Source organism: Papaver somniferum, chromosome 9 (genome assembly GCF_003573695.1).
Source record: "Papaver somniferum cultivar HN1 chromosome 9, ASM357369v1, whole genome shotgun sequence".
Classification (NCBI taxonomy): Eukaryota; Viridiplantae; Streptophyta; class Magnoliopsida; order Ranunculales; family Papaveraceae; genus Papaver; species Papaver somniferum.
This window is the reverse complement of record NC_039366.1, coordinates 130092203-130109105: the sequence shown is the minus strand read 5'-3', so window position 1 is coordinate 130109105 and position 16903 is coordinate 130092203. Positions and strand designations below refer to the sequence as shown.

The window sequence follows — 16903 nt, the reverse complement described above, 5'->3', positions numbered from 1 at the left end:
CTACTAAGGGGCTATATCATTTCGTCAGTCACACTGTCTCTGTATGGACACCTTTTATGTTTCCGTTGTTAGTTACATTTGTCTTTAATGACAGCCTGACTAATCGGCATCACTGCCAGTCTGTCATTGTGTTTGCATCTTTTATAAGATCCTCTATTGTCTCCGTTTTGTAAGTCAGTCAGTTTCTCTTTCAATAAACCATTTCTTCATGGTATCACAGCCGATCAGGGTCTGATAACCTTTCACTGCTTCCGCCATTAAAACCTGCAACTTTTCTTGATTTTTTTTTCTTCTTTTGATTCAATATGGAATCAGTCATTACCAAAGTTCCTCTCAACACAATAACAAACTTTGTTCCTTCTAAGCTTCAAGAACACAATTTTCTTACTTGAAAATCAATATTACTTCCTCTTTTCAAAAGATATAATGTTCTAGGTTGTGTAGATGGTTCAAAACCATGTCATAATCAATATATCTATGCACAGATCGTGAAGCAACTATCAATCCTGAGTGGATTCGTTGGAACGAAGAGGATCAACCCCTAATTCTATGGATTCAATCCACAATTTCAGAAGCTGTGATCTCTTATGTTGCTGGTCCATTAACATCATATGAGTTGTGAAAATCGATTGAGGAAGATTTGTTGCAACATCATCAACTCATATTATTCAACTCCATACAAAATTGTCTACAATAAGCAAGGTAACTCTTCAATTACATCTTTTCTGAATGAGATTTAGAAGATCTCAGATTCTCTATCTGCAGCTGGATCTCCTATCAATGAAAGTGAGATGTTGGGTGAGTGTTCTAAATGGTTTATCTTCAGTTTTTCATTCTTTTGCTACTTATCTTAGAGTAAGAAATCCTCCAGTTACTCTTAGAAAATTACACAATCTTCTCATTAGTGAAGAAATCATTCTTAATGAGAGATCTAAGAATGTTCTTAATGCTGATGAATCTAAAGATTTTGCTGCCTTCAAGAATTAATCAAAACTCCAAATACAATTCTTACTACTCAAATTCAATAATGCCTTTATATCAATCTCATTCTTCTTCAAGACCTGGATCTGCTCCTAGTTTTTCATCTACACCAACTCTTCCACCACAAACCACTTCAGCATCTTCTTTTCCTATGAGACCACAACACAACAACTCATTTTCCTATCAACCTACATCATCCTCAAGAAATATGAGACCAACCTGTCAAATTTGTTTCAAATATGGACATTCAGCTATTAAATGCAATCAAGGAATGAATTTTGCTTATCAAGGAAGGCCAGTTCCACCTAATCTACATGAAATACTAGCATCAACTGATATTCTTGGTGAAAATCCCTGGTTTGCTGACTTTGGAACTTCAAACCATATTACTTCTGAGGCACTTGATATCACTGAATTTCAGTCTTATAATGGATCATAGAATTCAGTTACTTAATATTTTACATGTACCTAATGCTTCACACAAATTACCATCCATTCATAAGTTCACCAAACAGTGTGACTTTTGAATCTGATGCTTTTTATATTAAGGATCTCAAATCTGGGAAGAGAATTTTCCAAGGACAGAGTAAGAATGGAGTTTATCCTATCAAGAGTTCATCACATAATTTTACTACAACTTCACCAACAACTCTATCTTCAAATTCACCAACAACTCTATCATCACTCAAAGTCACTGCTGACCTCCTTCACAAAAGATTTGGTCATCCTTCTTTTCAGTCTCTTCAAAGGATTTGTCATACTATGTCTTTTGATATATATAGGTCTTCTGTTTCTTGTATTGATTGCTATCTTGGCAGATCACACAAGTTACCTTTTACTTTGTCTAGTAGAGAGTCTAATAAACCATTGCAACTCTTGCATATGGACTTGTGGGGACCTAGTCCTGTAGCCTCCCATTGTGGGTTTCTTTACTATTGTAACATTGTAGATGACTTCAACAAATATTTCCGCATATTTCCAATAATGAGAAAATCTGATTTTAAAGATGTTTTTATCAATTTTGCTCTTCAAGTACAACATTTCTTCAATCTGAGCATTAAAGTGAAAAGAACATACGGTGGTGGAGAGTTTATTGCTACTGAATTAGCTACTTTTCTTATTTCACATGGTATTGAACATCAGTTCAGTTGTGCTCATACACCTGAAAAATGGTGTTGCTGAGTCCAAACATATATTATGGATATAGGCAGAACACTTCTTCTTCAGTCAAATCTGGCAGATCATTTTTGGGTAGATACCTTCAAGACAACAAATTATCTTATTAATAGACTTCCTGCAGCTAGTATTTATTTTCTTTTACCTTATGAGAAGCTTTATGGTTCAACTCCTGATTATAATTTTCTCAAGGCCTTTGGCTGTGCTTGCTATCCATGGCTCAAACCTTATACTTCTACTAAACTTCAACCAAGGAGCAAGTTGTGTATTTTTCTTGGTTATTCTTCGATGCAGAAGGTTTATAGATGTTATGAACCTCAAAATGGTAGAGTGTTTGTGTCCAGACATGTTACTTTTGATGAACCTATGTTTCCATCTCTTACTTACAAGATACTTAAAGTGTATAACACTTCTTTAGTGAATTTTTTTTTTCAAGGATCATCAGTTGAGTTACCACTTTATTTTGTCTGTACTACAACTGATATTTCTTCTACTCAACATACTACTATTTCAGAAGCTACTTCTGCACCAGCACCACAACTGCATACCGCCGCTGAAGCTGCAACTACTTTTCCATTGATTCTAACACTACTTAAACACACAAGATGCATACCAGATCCAAAAGTGGAATTATTAAACCTAAAATCTATTTTGCTAATAGATATCCACTTCCAGCTGCTTTTATGGTCAACATCACTCCATCTATACCAACAACTTTTGCTCAAGCTAAAAAGGATCCAAAATGGATGGTAGATCTTGTCAAAGAACATAAAGCTCTCAAAGATGCTGATACTTGGACTATTGTTGATCCAGTTCTAGGTCAAAATTTAGTAGTCTGCAAATGGGTTTTTAAAGTGAAATACCATCCAGATGGTACTATAGACAGGCACAAAGCAAGACTTGTTGCAAAAGGTTACAATCAACAAGAAGGACTGGACTATTCTGAGACATTTAGTCCTGTTGTTAAACCCACAACTATAAGGTTAGTTCTTTCTTTAGTTGGTCATTATGATTTGGAAGTCAAACAACTTGATGTGAGTAAAGCTTTTCTCAATGGAGATTTGCAAGAAACCGTTTACATCTCAACCACCAAGCTTCATTGATCCAGCTAATCCAAATGGAGTTTGCAAGTTACATAAATCAATTTATGGCCTTAAACAAGCACCAAGGGCATGCTATGTGAAGTTAATGGATGCTCTTCTTGCTCTAGGTTTCACTCATTCTTAAGCTGATACTTCACTTTTCATACATAAAAATGGTTCACAAACCACTACTGCTCTGGTTTATGTTGATGACATTTTACTTACAGGATCATCTTCATCTTTTTGCTCTTATGTTATATTTCAGCTTAGTCATTCTTTTCCTATTAAAGATTTGGGTCCTATTCATTATTTTCTAGGTATTGAGATTAAGAGGAATGATACATCTATGCACTTTTCTCAATCCAAGTACATTCTTGATCTTTTGAAGAAAATAAATCTTATTAGTCTTAAACCATGCACTACTCCAGCAACTGCAGATTCTAAGATGAGTTATACAGATGGTGATCTACTCTCGGATCCAACTGAATATAAATCTCTAGTTGGTGCTTTACAATATATTACTTGGACTAGACCAGAAATTTGATACGCAGTTAATCAAGTTTGTCAGCACATGAGTAATCCTACAACTGTTCATCTTACTGCATCTAAGAGGATTGTCATATACCTAAAAGGTATTATGGATCATGGTATTGTTTTACAAAAAGGATTAACCGCTCTCTCTTCATTCTCTGACTCTGATTGGGCCGGTAACCCAGATGATAGGAGATCAACTAGTGGTTTTTGTGTGTTTTTTGGTCTGAATCCAATCTCATGGTATCTAAAAAGCAACCCACTATTGCTAGAAGCTCCACTAAAGCTGAATATAGGTCCTTAGCTCACTCTGCTATGGAAGTCATTTGGGTTTGTTTTCTTTTAAAGGATCTTGTTATTTTTCTCTCGACATCTCCAGCAATTGGTTGTGACAACAAAGGTGCTCTGTCTTCTGCTTCAAATCCTGTTCTACATTCTCGCATGCAGCACGTTGGTCTTGATTTTCACTTTATCTGGGGCTAGTTCAATCCAAAGTTTTCTGTGTGTATTATATCTCCATTGACCAACATGTTGTTGATGTTTTCACTAAGGGACCTAGTACTCAGAAATTTGATTTTCTACGCAACAAGCTGCGCGTGCTCTCTTCAGTTCGCACGACTCGGCTTGAGGGGGGATGATAATTATAATAAAATCACAGTTCCTTAACTACTCTACTGAGTGCCTTTATCATTCTATCAGTCACACTGTACGTGTACGAACACCTTTTCTGTTTCTATTGTTAGTTACAATTGTCTTTAAGGACAGTCTGTCTAGTCGGCATCACTGCCAGTGTGTCACTGTGTATGTATCTTTTATAAGAACCTCTCTTGTCTCTTTTTTGTAGGTAAGTCAGTTTCTCTTTCAATAAACCATTTCTTCAGTCTCGGCCATCCACATGCATGTTGTAATTATTTATGATATCTAAGGAAACAGATGCAGACTACCCAACCTGAAGTCATAAAAGAATAAATGGTTGATTATATGTTGTTGTAAATGAGTCTAACTATAAATTCTACCGGTGGAAGTCACAACCAGTTTACCCAAGAATTTGCGCAAGAGACTCAAATACCACGACACCAAGAATTTTCTTCTCAAGCATAACAACAAAATACAAAGATTTCGACCATGCATGAATGGCACTACATGGCATATATTATTGCCCTCAAACACCACAAGAACATGATATTTCTACTCATCAAGATTATGGGGAGATGGAGCTGATACTTCAACTCAACAAGGTCAAGATCTCATAAACTTACTAGGCACGCACAATTAAAGACATATGCCTAGATGGTTGAAACACGAATGAAAATTGTTAAAATAAATGTAATTTTTTAAAACATTATTTGGCTCCGAAGTAATTTTAATAAGTGATAACTATTTAAGAATAAAAGTTCAAATTCAAATCATATTATGTTTCGTTCAAGTTTAATTAGACACGTACGTTTACTCAAAACTAATTAATAAATTTAAATAACCTTATATTTATAATTTAAACTAATCTATTTTGAAGGCAAAGTACATATAAATAAAACTACCGTATGCCATTCAATATATATCGTCACTCAGATGCAAGTGGCGGAGTAACTTTCAACAGAACAGGTTGAATTTTTTTAACACTTCCAGAATGTCGAAACGACCTTCGAAGTCGGAACTTTTATCTTTCCATAATGCCCATTCCAAAAAATCTATTTGTTCCAGTAATTTCACAAACAAATTAAGTTAAAGATCAAAATTCAAGCTCAAGATTTAGATTTTTTCTTACCAGTTCATTGTCAATTTCACACCATACTCTCACTCGAATTTTTGCTTGATTTCTTTGTCGAAAACGCCATGATAACAACATTGGATCACGAATTCTCAAGTTTCCGGACCTTGTGACGATTTTTTCATGACCTGACCGCTTAGCCAGAAAACCACTATATCTGATCGATCTGTGATTGTAATACATAAGCTTTACAAATAGATATGTCTTATTGTTGTGTAAACTTATTTCCACGAACTCCGTTTGATTGTACAACCATTCGTGATTGATTTTATGGCGACCGACAGTGACAGAGCCACTCAGCGGCTAACACTATGTCGCCCGACGCAAACTCGACCGAGCCGCATATTCTCTGCCCATTTGCCAAACCCCATGATGGACGAGTTCATTGGCCCATCGTCCACCTGGTTAGGCCCTTGCGCAAGTTTTCCCATGCCCATGGGTTTTGGCCTTAGTAAAATAGTAAGGGTGATTTTACTAAAATAAAAATCAAATTTTTATAATACAAATGACAGGTGGGATAAAGCAAGACAAATGTCCGCACCAAACAGAAGGAGACGAGGAGGCAGGGGAATACACTTGGATACAGATTTTAGGGTTTTCAATTTCTGTACAACCTGTTGATTTTTCCTCCTCCTTTCACTTTATCTCTGTTTATATATAGTTTTCTTTTCCTGCTTTACTCTTCTTTTTTTCAAAATCCACAAACAGTCCCCAAAGTTGAGCCTTTAAAAATAAAAAACCTCATAAATAACCTTTCCCTTCGACATTCCCCTCTTCACTCCCCCCCCCCTTCCCTCTCTCTGTCAATAATCAAAACCCCACTCTGCAAATCTAACACACACCTCTTTGAGTCATCATTAAAACTTGTTATAGCAGCAACACCCAAATCATACCGCCCCCCCTACAAACTCAAGCTCTATTTTCTTCATTTCATTTCTTTATATAAAGATTTTGAGATGGCCGAGAGTTTAGACGACGGTGAGTTTTGGTTACCTTCCGAGTTTCTTACAGACGACGATTTACTCATGGACAAAATCGATATGATGGATGGAGGCGGCGATATTAGTCCAGAAAATCAAAAGCTAAGAAGTGGGTTGTGTTTTCCCTCTGAGTTTCCATACGGATTTGATTCTTCATCATCATCTGCTTTTAGTTCACCTGTTGAATCTGTTGGTAGTTCATCTACCGAGACTGAAAGTGACGAAGAAGATTTTCTTGCCGGGTTAACTCAACAAATGGTTCATTCTACTCTCCAGGAAGTTGAGAAATCCGCAACAGCTACTTCTCCGGTTTTTGCCTCTGAGAAACCCAAGGTTTGCCCCTTCTTCTCTTCATTTCCGTTGATTTCTAGAGGGATTCTGTAGTTTATGGTTCTAATTTCGGTGTTCTGATGAAATTTTGCAGACATGGGTTTTGTCTGGTTCACCTCAATCGACTCTATGCGAAGTAGGAAGCTGTTGGTCTGGCGGCAGTGGAGGCTCAAGTAGGGGAAGTCCTACAAATGGACCTTCACAAGTTTCATCACCACCTACAACACCTATTAATGAGAAGGATGATGCTTGGGAACTTCTTTATGCCGCAGCTGGACAAGTTGTGAGGATGAAAATGAATGATGAAGGGACTAAACAACAAAACCATACCAGTAGAGGACTACTTGGTCCTCCAAGAAAACCTAGTTCAGTCCCTATTCCTCTTCCAGTTAAAACGCCTGCGGCTTTATTTCCAATTCTTAACCAAGGGCTTACTCAACAGCAGTTACAAGTTAATCAAGTAAGTTCAGAATCAATGTGTACCCAAAATCCATTGTTTATTTCATTTTCCAGTGTCTGATTCTTGGTTGTTTTTCTATTTTCTTTTACAGTTCAATCACTTGAAACAGCAGCAGCAGCAGCAACAGCAAGGCTCTTCTGATGTATGGGGTAGAAATGGCAAACCAAATCTTGCACCACCTCAACCCCAGAACCATCAACAAGTACTGAGAAACCCAGGTGCTGGTTTTAGTGCAAGAAATGTTAGACCACTGGGGTTATCATCTTCAGCATGGCCACCACTTCAACCTCAACATCAAAACCAGCAACAAGGGGGTTCAGGAATGAGAGCAGTGTTCTTAGGTGGGTCAAACACCAGAAGAGAATCAAGTGGAACTGGTGTCTTCTTACCTCGCCGGATCGGTCACAGTTCTGACGCTCGTAAGAAACCAGGTATTATTTTCTTTTCTTTTCCCTCTGTGTTCAGATCTGAACCTGGACAGCAGGTTTCCAGTGGTTTGTAGAGAAAGTGTTCAAAAAGATTTTTCTATTTTATGTTCATAATAATATTTAAATATAATCAAGTGAATGGCCAAGTTTGGATGTTTATTTTTGTCACGACACTTTTGTTAATTAGCTCTAATTTGTTTGTGTTTGTTTAAACAGCATGTTCAACTGTCCTTCTACCAGCAAGAGTAGTGCAAGCCCTTAATCTCAACTTTGATGACATGAGTGGTGCTCAACAAAGATTTAATGGTGGTTATTCTCTCGATCACGGTGAGTGGTGGTGACCCACTACTTGGTCAAATATTCATCTCTTTTTACTGTTTGCTTTTGTGTCTGTCTGGTAAGTAATTCTCTGTTACTAATTACTTCTGTTTTATGGTGTTTTTTTTACAGATGCATTGATGAGTAGAAACAATGTTCTACTGTCCCAACAAAAGCGTAATCAGCAACAGCAGCATAGGCCGCAACCGGTGATTAACCCGGAGATGAGATTACCTCAGGAATGGACTTATTAACAAAATCTTTTTAGTTGTTTCTAACCAACTAATAGTGTTGTTTTGTTGGAAAAGAAGAAGAAAAAAAGATGTCTGAAAAATAAAAATAGTTAGAAATTGGTTGTTTTTGATGGATGTGAAGCAAATATAAGAAGAAGAAAGGAAATGTTTTTTGGTAGTGTTAGATGGATAATAAAGTGGTGGTCCTGTTTTGTGAAAGATTTTTAAGTAAACAGAAGCACAGATGAAACCATTAAAAAGCTTGTTTTTGTGGTTTTTTTTTTAGTTGTTTGTTGGGAGAACAGAAGAAATTTCAAAGAGCTTAGAGACGAAATCTATATGTAATAAGTCGGTAATGTCAGTCGGTGTTCAAAGTGTTGCTTTGGTTCCTTTGTTCTTTCTTTTTCAAATTTTTTGTGGGGCTTTATTTTTCTTTGGATTTCTTGTAATGGCATTAGGGCAAGCGGTGAAGAATGAAAAATTTTCACCGTCTCTTCTCTAAGTTCGTCGCCCCAAATCCACCGTCTCCGGAAAGTAATAAGTGATATATAAACTACTAAGTACTATTATGAATGAATGAAATGAAAGAAATTCTTATTATTTATTTATTATTATTACCAAGTGCTTAACATGTTAGTTTCTTTTTCTTTAGTCTTTGTTCTTCTTCTCTTTAATGGATACCCATAACCTCTTTTTTCTGAAAGTAACGGGTCAATGGATTCCACACCAACAAAAGTATTGTAACGTTTGAAAACTCATTCAAAAACTGATTTTTCCCTATGAGAGACGTTTGTTTAGGGTTCAGGAGGATGTTTTGTGATAATAGTAGATGAGCTGGGGATGAGTTGGGAATGTTGCTGTAATTAGCTGGAATTTGTCATCTTTCTTCTCTACTCGGTCTAAGAAGAGAGACAGCTTTTCCACTGTACTTACATCCCCAAAGTAGTCTTCCACTTCTCCCCATGAGGCTCACCTCATTTGATGTGTCTTCTCTCTCTACTTTCCCACACTCTCTCTTGGTCGGGGTGTCGGTTATTTCATTTTCTTAGGGACTAATTAAGGATTATGGGTCGTGCTAACGAGGATATTCACCTCTCATTAAGGGTGTTAATGATCTCGAGATTCCAACTAATTTAGGAGATTCCAACTGCTAAATGAGAGATTTTTAGATTTTGAGCTTTTGTTTATAGTAGGAATGTCAATTTCTAGAATAAAGCTTTTCTTCTTGGGCTGTGTAGTTTGTGTTATGGGGAGAAGTATGGGATTTGTAGTAGAAGGAGGAATGGTTAAGTCTTTATTAATATGTGGTTTGAGTCTTTTGGTATGAAACACACGGTAAAAGAGGTGGGAAATTAAAGATAAGCTGAGAAGACAAAGAGGAAAAGTTATTACTTGTTGAGATTTTGATATTTGCTTAGTGTTGAAGCATAATGCCTATTGCCTAGTACTAATGTAATGCGGAGTATTATGGTATGGGAGGTTATTGCGTGTATTTATTTGTTTGTTTGTGTTTTTAGGTGTGGATCGATTGATTTTGATGTGCAGTTAGGGTTCACTTTGTGCACCGTCTTATACATTGTGACTAAGAATAACTTATCAGGGAAACTTGTGACACGCTCTTCTTGTCTTTACTGCATTGTAAATTTTCATTACCAAATTTTGGTATTTAGCATGCTTCAATTTTTTTTTTTGATTCAATTAGAATTAAATTGAATGTAGAGTGCAAGTTCAATCAACAATAGTGCGAGTGGTTCTTGTCGCATATAGATTCCGCGGAAAATGGATCATTTGTCCAAATATTTTTAAATCACGGTTCAAATAGACGGATAAAAAATAGTTTGGAAGAAATGGCCAAAAGAAAAACAATAGTAAGGATGAAATTGGTTTCATCCTTGTTTAAATTTAAAAAATATCAAGGATGAAACTGGATACATCCTGTTTAAATTAAAAATAAGAAAAAATATTTGAAAATAGGCACGACGAAATTGGTTACATCCTGCTATTTTTATATTTTTGGTCATTTAAACAGTATCGAAATCTAACTGTCCATTTCATCCAAAAATTGTTGATTTTAGTCTTTTTAATCAATTTTGTGTAGATTCCGAGCTGCCCTAAATATTCTTGTCCAAGGAGTATTTATTTAGTGGGTTGACAAATGGTGCAATGAAAACGAGAGAGCCATGAGACTACGTCCAATCTTCCCTCCATCAGCGTACAATCAAGCACGATGGACTCTAATAATTAGAGGTTAACCAATCTGTTAACCCAAATCATTAGGTTGGAATATTTGGATGGGCGCATAGGTCATTAAGGGTGCAACTTGCTTCTTATCTCTAATGCATAAACAAATTGGTATGTAATGATAATGATGTTATTCGAGATGTAGACATTCTTAGTTAAGATTGGTGCATATCTGTGGTACAATTATTAACATTTTTGTAGATACCCAATTAGACACATAATTTGATTAATTAAGAGATAACTAAGAGATTATTGGCAGGAGCGGCTCATGGTCTGGTTCCATGTGATGTGAAGGTAGAACTTTGGACCAATCAGCTTATATATATCGGCATTTTTTCTATGGTTAATGCTTGTGCCACAAAATCTCATTGACAAGGCACAAACACATGAAAGCGTGTTAGTAAGATACACCGGATAATTATGTGGCAGTACCTTTTTTGTTTTCGAGATATCTACCCATCTCATAAGATATGTGTAACGCACCGGCAAGGGATCGACGGTCAAGTTCGAATTGGGTAGTTGAGCATTTAATGAGTGAGAGAACAGTCAGAGTGATCATATTCATAGTCTACAGTATGAAAGGCTTGCCGACGAGAGGTCATACGATGAGGTACAAGGTGATAGCGACTACACTGATGAATTGACTAGCGAAGATAAATACCAACGAGGATTAACCCTTCTGCAAGAAAGCTACAATGAAGACCCTTGGCGAGCGAAGCGAGCAAGTATTATGAGCTGTCATCCATTATTTGTGATTTGCCTATAAAAGAGGTTGAAAAAAGTGTAAAGAGGGTTGAGTTTTTTTAGGGTTGTTAGCACTGTTAGAGCATTGCTCGGTCAAACTCGCATGCGTTGCTATCTCAGCATGTTTGTCAATGTTAGTGATCAAAAGTATAAGTCTTGATTTCTAGTCTCTTATAACTAAGTCTCGGACTATGATAGTGGTGGACCCGGAAAAGCGTATAAAATTGAAGCGAAATGACACGCGGGCCTACAGTAATACCGCAAGTGCACGGTCGTCGGTTGTAACTCGTGCAAGTACGGGTCGATCCACAGAGATTGGGAGTGTTTTGTGTGTTTAGCTATTTTGGGTTCTAGTTGCTATTGTTGGGCTTTGGGTTTAGTTTTGTTTGTAATGATGAAGTGCTTTAGGCCTTGGGCCTTTGAATTGAACTGAGCCTTGGACTCAGTTGGTCTTAAAATGAATTGAACTGGGCCTTAATAATGAACTTGGGCTTTGGTCTCTGAATTAGGCTTTTGATTAAGCCCACAGTTGACTGAATTGGGCTTTGAGCCTTAATGAACTGGGCTTTGGTTAAGTTCAGTGGACTGATGGGCTTTTGGTCTTAGAAACTGGGCTTGGTTTAGCTAGGCCTTTGGGCTTGCCTTAACCTAAACTGTGGCTGGGCCTAGGAGAGGAAGCAGTAGCAGCAGTAGGACTTAGGCCTTAACCAGCTGCAGCAACAGCAGCAACAGGGAAAAGGCAGCAGCAGTGGAGCAGCAGCAGACAACAGCAACAGCAGCAGCACAAGGCAAAGAAAGCAATGCAGCAGTGCAAAGGGCAAGTGCACAGCAGCTGCACAAGCAGTGGAAGGGAGGCAACAAGAGAAGAAGTAGCAGCAGCACAAGGCAGTGAATGCAGCAGCAGCAGCAGCAGTACTGCAGGGCAGTGGAAGCAGAAGCAAGGACAATGAAGCAAATGAAGAAAACAAAAGAACAACCAAGAACTAAACAAAGCAAATATTAGACAGCAAAGAAAGATGACAATACAAACCAAGGCCTAAGGCCAAGGGCAGGGATGTGGAGATAGCTAAGGAAAATGAATAAGAAAAAGAAACAAAGCCAAGTCAATGGCTCTAGGCATTCTTCCAGAGTGGGAAGAGAACTAGCTTGCTCATTGTCACTAGTGAGCACTAGTTTCTCCCCACTACTCAATCAACTCAGTGCATCCTAAGCATACAAATGGAATGGAAAGAGAATTAGCTTGCTATGAGCACTAATTTCTCCCATTGCACAATCAAATCAATGCTTCAAAGCTCTAACCTAGCATTCCACTTCTTGACAGTGAATTAAAACAACAGTGAACTAAACATGGCACTAACAGTGAACTAACATTAAGCACAAAACTAAACATTAAACACAAAACTGACATAACAGTGAACTAACATTAAACACTAAACCAAATTGAAATTAGAAACAAACAGAAATTATAAGAACATAAATTAAATGAACATGGAATTAAACATGAAATAAAACAGAAATTGAAAATTAACTAAAATTGAAATTGAAATTTAAAATTAAACATTAACAGAACTTCACAGTCCTGGACACTGGCTAGTCCAGCATACTCTCTCACACACACCCACAGTCCCAATTTATACCCACAGACCCCATTTCCCCAAAATACAAAATTAGGGTTCTTCACCCAAATCCCAAAATCAAACAACATAGAAATTAGGTATTTGATTCTACCTAATTTGATAGTACAATTTGAACCCATGTTTCTCTCTATTCGTCTCCAGGCTTTCCCTAACAGAAATTAGGGTTTTCTATAAAAATCCCCCAAAACCTAATTTGGACAGTTGAAATTAGGGTTGTTGAACCTCACCTAAATTGATGCAATTTCTTCCAATTGATGTCGACCCATACCTTGTAATCTCTTCCTGCTCCATTCCCACGCGCCAATTGCTTCATCTATCAACCTAATTCACCAAATCCAACCCTAATAGTGATGAGGATGGTGGAGTTGTTGAAATAGATTAATAGGTGATGGGGGTATTGAGGGATATGATGGATTGTGGTTGTTGTGGGGAGTTGTTGATGGAGAAGGAGGTGGCGATGGAACTGGTACGGCAGAGTAGGTGGTGGTGGTTCTGCAAACAGGGTATGGTGGTGAAGGAGAGCTCGATGGAAGAAAGAAGAAGGGGTAGTTTGTTTGGGTTATATGTTTCTGGTACTATGGTGTTAACCGGGCGTATCGAGTTTGATGATCTGCGACGCTGAGCCGTGGGATGTGGAGTTGATAGAACAATCTGACGGCGAGATGGAGTGAAGCTTGTAGCGACCGCTGGATTATATAATACAACAAAATCAACGACGCCAGATGGAGTTAGGTGTTGTAGTGTTAAGCGGAAATATCGAGTTTGATGATCTGGCAAAGAAGCGACCGTAGGATCTAAATGTGATCTAATCTGAAGGCTTGGAATTTAGGCACTATGGTGTTTTGCAGGATCTTCAGATTTTGATGAGCGATGAAGGAGCGACCATCGGATGATGAGATGGATCCAATCTGACGGCTGAGAATGGAGGCGGTTTTGGTTATAGAAAATGGGTTTGGGTAAGGGTTTTGGGCCTTGGGTATGCCAAGCCCATATCTTCTTTAAGAACAATTCTTCCTCTTCAAGCCCACTTCTAGCCTTTTGGTCTTGCGCTCCATTCTTTGCGGCTTCCTTGCGTAATTTCTTCCGGCTTTTCACCACTCTTCAACTCTTTTCCGCTCCGCAAGTTATCCAGACTTTATTTATTACCTAAAAATGCAAAATTAAGTAAGAAAAATATTTATTCTTGAAAACAATGAAAATACAGAATATGGGATAAAATGTAGAATTAATGCACAAAAGATGAGTTAAATGCCAACAAAAAGGGATAGATATATACAATATTTGGCACTCATCAGATAGTAAGTGTAGTTGAGCTCAAGGACTTCATGGAGATTCATCATACAAGTAGAATATCTACTCAAGGAACCGGTGGAACTTCTCGACAAAAAGATATGTGGAGACTTAAAGTTATCTGTCACTCAAAAGTCTATCTATTCTATCTCCTACTCTTTGAGACAAAAGTCGTATGCTATATATATAGACTAGATTATACACATTTGGTATTTCGAGCCGAGTATACCTCGCCTATCTATATCTCGAAATATGTGTTGGTAAGCTTTTCGCTTCGACCAAGTTTATCTTTACCTAGTGACGAAAGTCATGAATGTTTCAATCACTTTGAAAATTGATTTGACGAGAAATAGTGTAACAACTATATAACGTTCTCTAAGAATGTTTCAATGATTGGAATGAGAGTTTAGATTAAATAACCAATGGATTCCTTGAACCGAAGTTTTCGAACTTTGTTGATCAAGAGATTCGGAAGTATGGCAAGTGCCAAGTCCGCGAACTCAGTCCGCGAACTGCCGAATTTCTCAAACCCGAGAATTTCTGCTGGAGTTGACAAACTACTTGCGTGAGCCAAATCCGCGAACCCAGTCCGTGAACCGGCGAAGTTCTCGAACCCGAGAATTTCTGCTGGAGTTTGTAAACTCTATCCGGTGTCTTAAGTCCGCGAACCTAGTCTGCGAACTTGAGAAGGTTATATATCTAAAGATGATTTCTGAACTTAATATTAAAAGACTAAGGAATGCATTTGCAAACCATGGCTATTAAATTTTATGAACCGATTCGAGTGAATCAAATCATCTTTGCTTCCATTGTGTCTTGTGTAGTTACATAAGATTTCCTTCAATTGAACAACTCTCTTAACTATTTCATTTGAGTCAATTGAACTAGTTATGGTGAAGAAGAACATGGTTGGTATGGAACGCTCATATGGTTAACCTCTTTGGGTATACTATTGTTGAACCAACAATGTACACGTTTGGGTGCGGTTAAGAAACCTGGAAGCGTACAATCATTTGTGTATGACAAGCTAAGTTTTCGATCTAACGGTCGAGAAATATTAGCTTGAATCTAAATCAGGTTTTCATCTAACGGTGAATATTGATTGCTTTGTAACTCAGGCAAACCCGTGATTTGAAAGGCTATATAAAGGAGACATCTAGTATTGTGCAAAACTAATCCCCACACCTTACGTGTGATACTAGTTTGCTTGCTAGAGTCGTTTCTCCTTTAACCTTGGGTTTTCTTCTTCTAAAACCAGGTTAACGACTTAAAAGACTTCATTGGGATTGTGAAGCCAGACCGATACAATTTTTATCGTAGTTGTGTGATCTGATCTTGCATCTTCTATCGTAATAGTACAATCATATTGATTGGCTTGAGATCGTGAGAGTTCTCCGATAGGCAAGATATAAAAGTAATCACAAACACCTTCGTCTCATTGTTTGTGATTCCGCAACATCTTGTTTCACTACCATACGATTAAGATTGTTGTGAGGTGATTGATTAATCTAGGATGTTCTTTGGGAATATAAGACCGGATTATCAATTGGTTCCTGTTCACCTTGATTATTATCAAAAGACGGAACAAAAACTTTAGGGTTTTCTGTGGGAGACAGATTGATCCTTTGATAGACTTGTCTATGTGAGACAGATTTGTTTATTGTTAAAGCCTGCGGTTTTGGGTCATAGCAACTCTTAGTTGTGGGTGAGATCAGCTAAGGGAATCAAGTGCGCAGTATCCTACTGGGATCAGAGGCTAGGGAGTACAACTGTACCTTGGATCAGTGGGAGAATGATTGGGGTTCAACTATAGTCAAGTCCAAAGTTAGCTTGGAGTAGGATAGTGTCTGTAGTGGCTTAATACAGTGTGTATTCAATCTGGACTAAGCCCCGGGGTTTTTCTGCATTTGTGGTTTCCTCGTTAACAAAATTCTGGTGTCTGTGTTATTTCTATTTCCGCATTATATTTGTTTATATATTGAAATAATACATGTTGTGCGTTTTGAATCAATCAATTGGAAATCCGACCTTTAGTTGTTGATTGATATTGATTGATCCTTGGAAATTGGTATTTGGTACCGTCCAAGTTATTCTTTGTGTTTGATTATAGAGTCGCTGATTTCTATTAGCTCGAGTGAATCAAAACAAGAAAGAGATATTAACTCTTTGAGATACTTTTATCTAGATTGAGTCTGACTGTCTAGTTGATTTTCTAGTAAGTGTTTCAGAGTTAGTCCATACAGATTGCTAATCGAAATATTGGGTGGTGTTATTAGACCCCCGCTTTTTCAATTGGTATCAGAGCAGGCAAACACGTTTAAGACCTCGAAAGTCTGTGTTTGTGGCGATCTGAGGATGGAAAGTTTTATCTCTAATGACGCAACATCAGTTCAGAATTACCCTGATGGGTTTCAAAGTCCTGAAACCTCTAAAAAACCTATGTCTCTTGTCCCTTGTCTGAATCTGCATTCGATTGGGAATCTTGATGAACAATTGGATGATCTTTCAGATGATAGTGATTCAGAAGAAGGGCAAAGTGTTGATGAGGAAGTTGCTCAATATATCAAGCTGTTTGATCAAGCTTTGAAAGAGAAGAAGTCAACAACTTGCTTGAGAAAATACATGGCTCCTCTTTGTCAAGAAAACAGAAAGTTGAGAAAACTCTTTATCGGATATGATGGTGGGTATGGACTCCTAAAATCTA

The 16903-nt window shown here is 37.6% G+C and overlaps 1 protein-coding gene across 2 annotated transcripts; it reads left to right on the top strand.

The window, feature by feature from the left end:
- The first annotated feature begins 6224 nt into the window (after window positions 1–6224).
- Window positions 6225–8887, top strand: LOC113310958. 2 transcript variants are annotated; one of them, XM_026559784.1, is made up of 5 exons: window positions 6225–6851; window positions 6943–7308; window positions 7400–7739; window positions 7953–8042; window positions 8187–8887. In XM_026559784.1, the coding sequence occupies exons 1-5, from the start codon at window positions 6495–6497 to the stop codon at window positions 8306–8308; spliced, it is 1275 nt and encodes a 424-aa protein (XP_026415569.1). In that variant the 5' UTR covers window positions 6225–6494; the 3' UTR covers window positions 8309–8887. The 2 variants fall into 2 exon arrangements, with proteins under 2 accessions (XP_026415569.1, XP_026415568.1); XM_026559783.1 differs by having other exon boundaries at window positions 6228–6851; window positions 7953–8063.
- Window positions 8888–16903: the final 8016 nt, after the last annotated feature.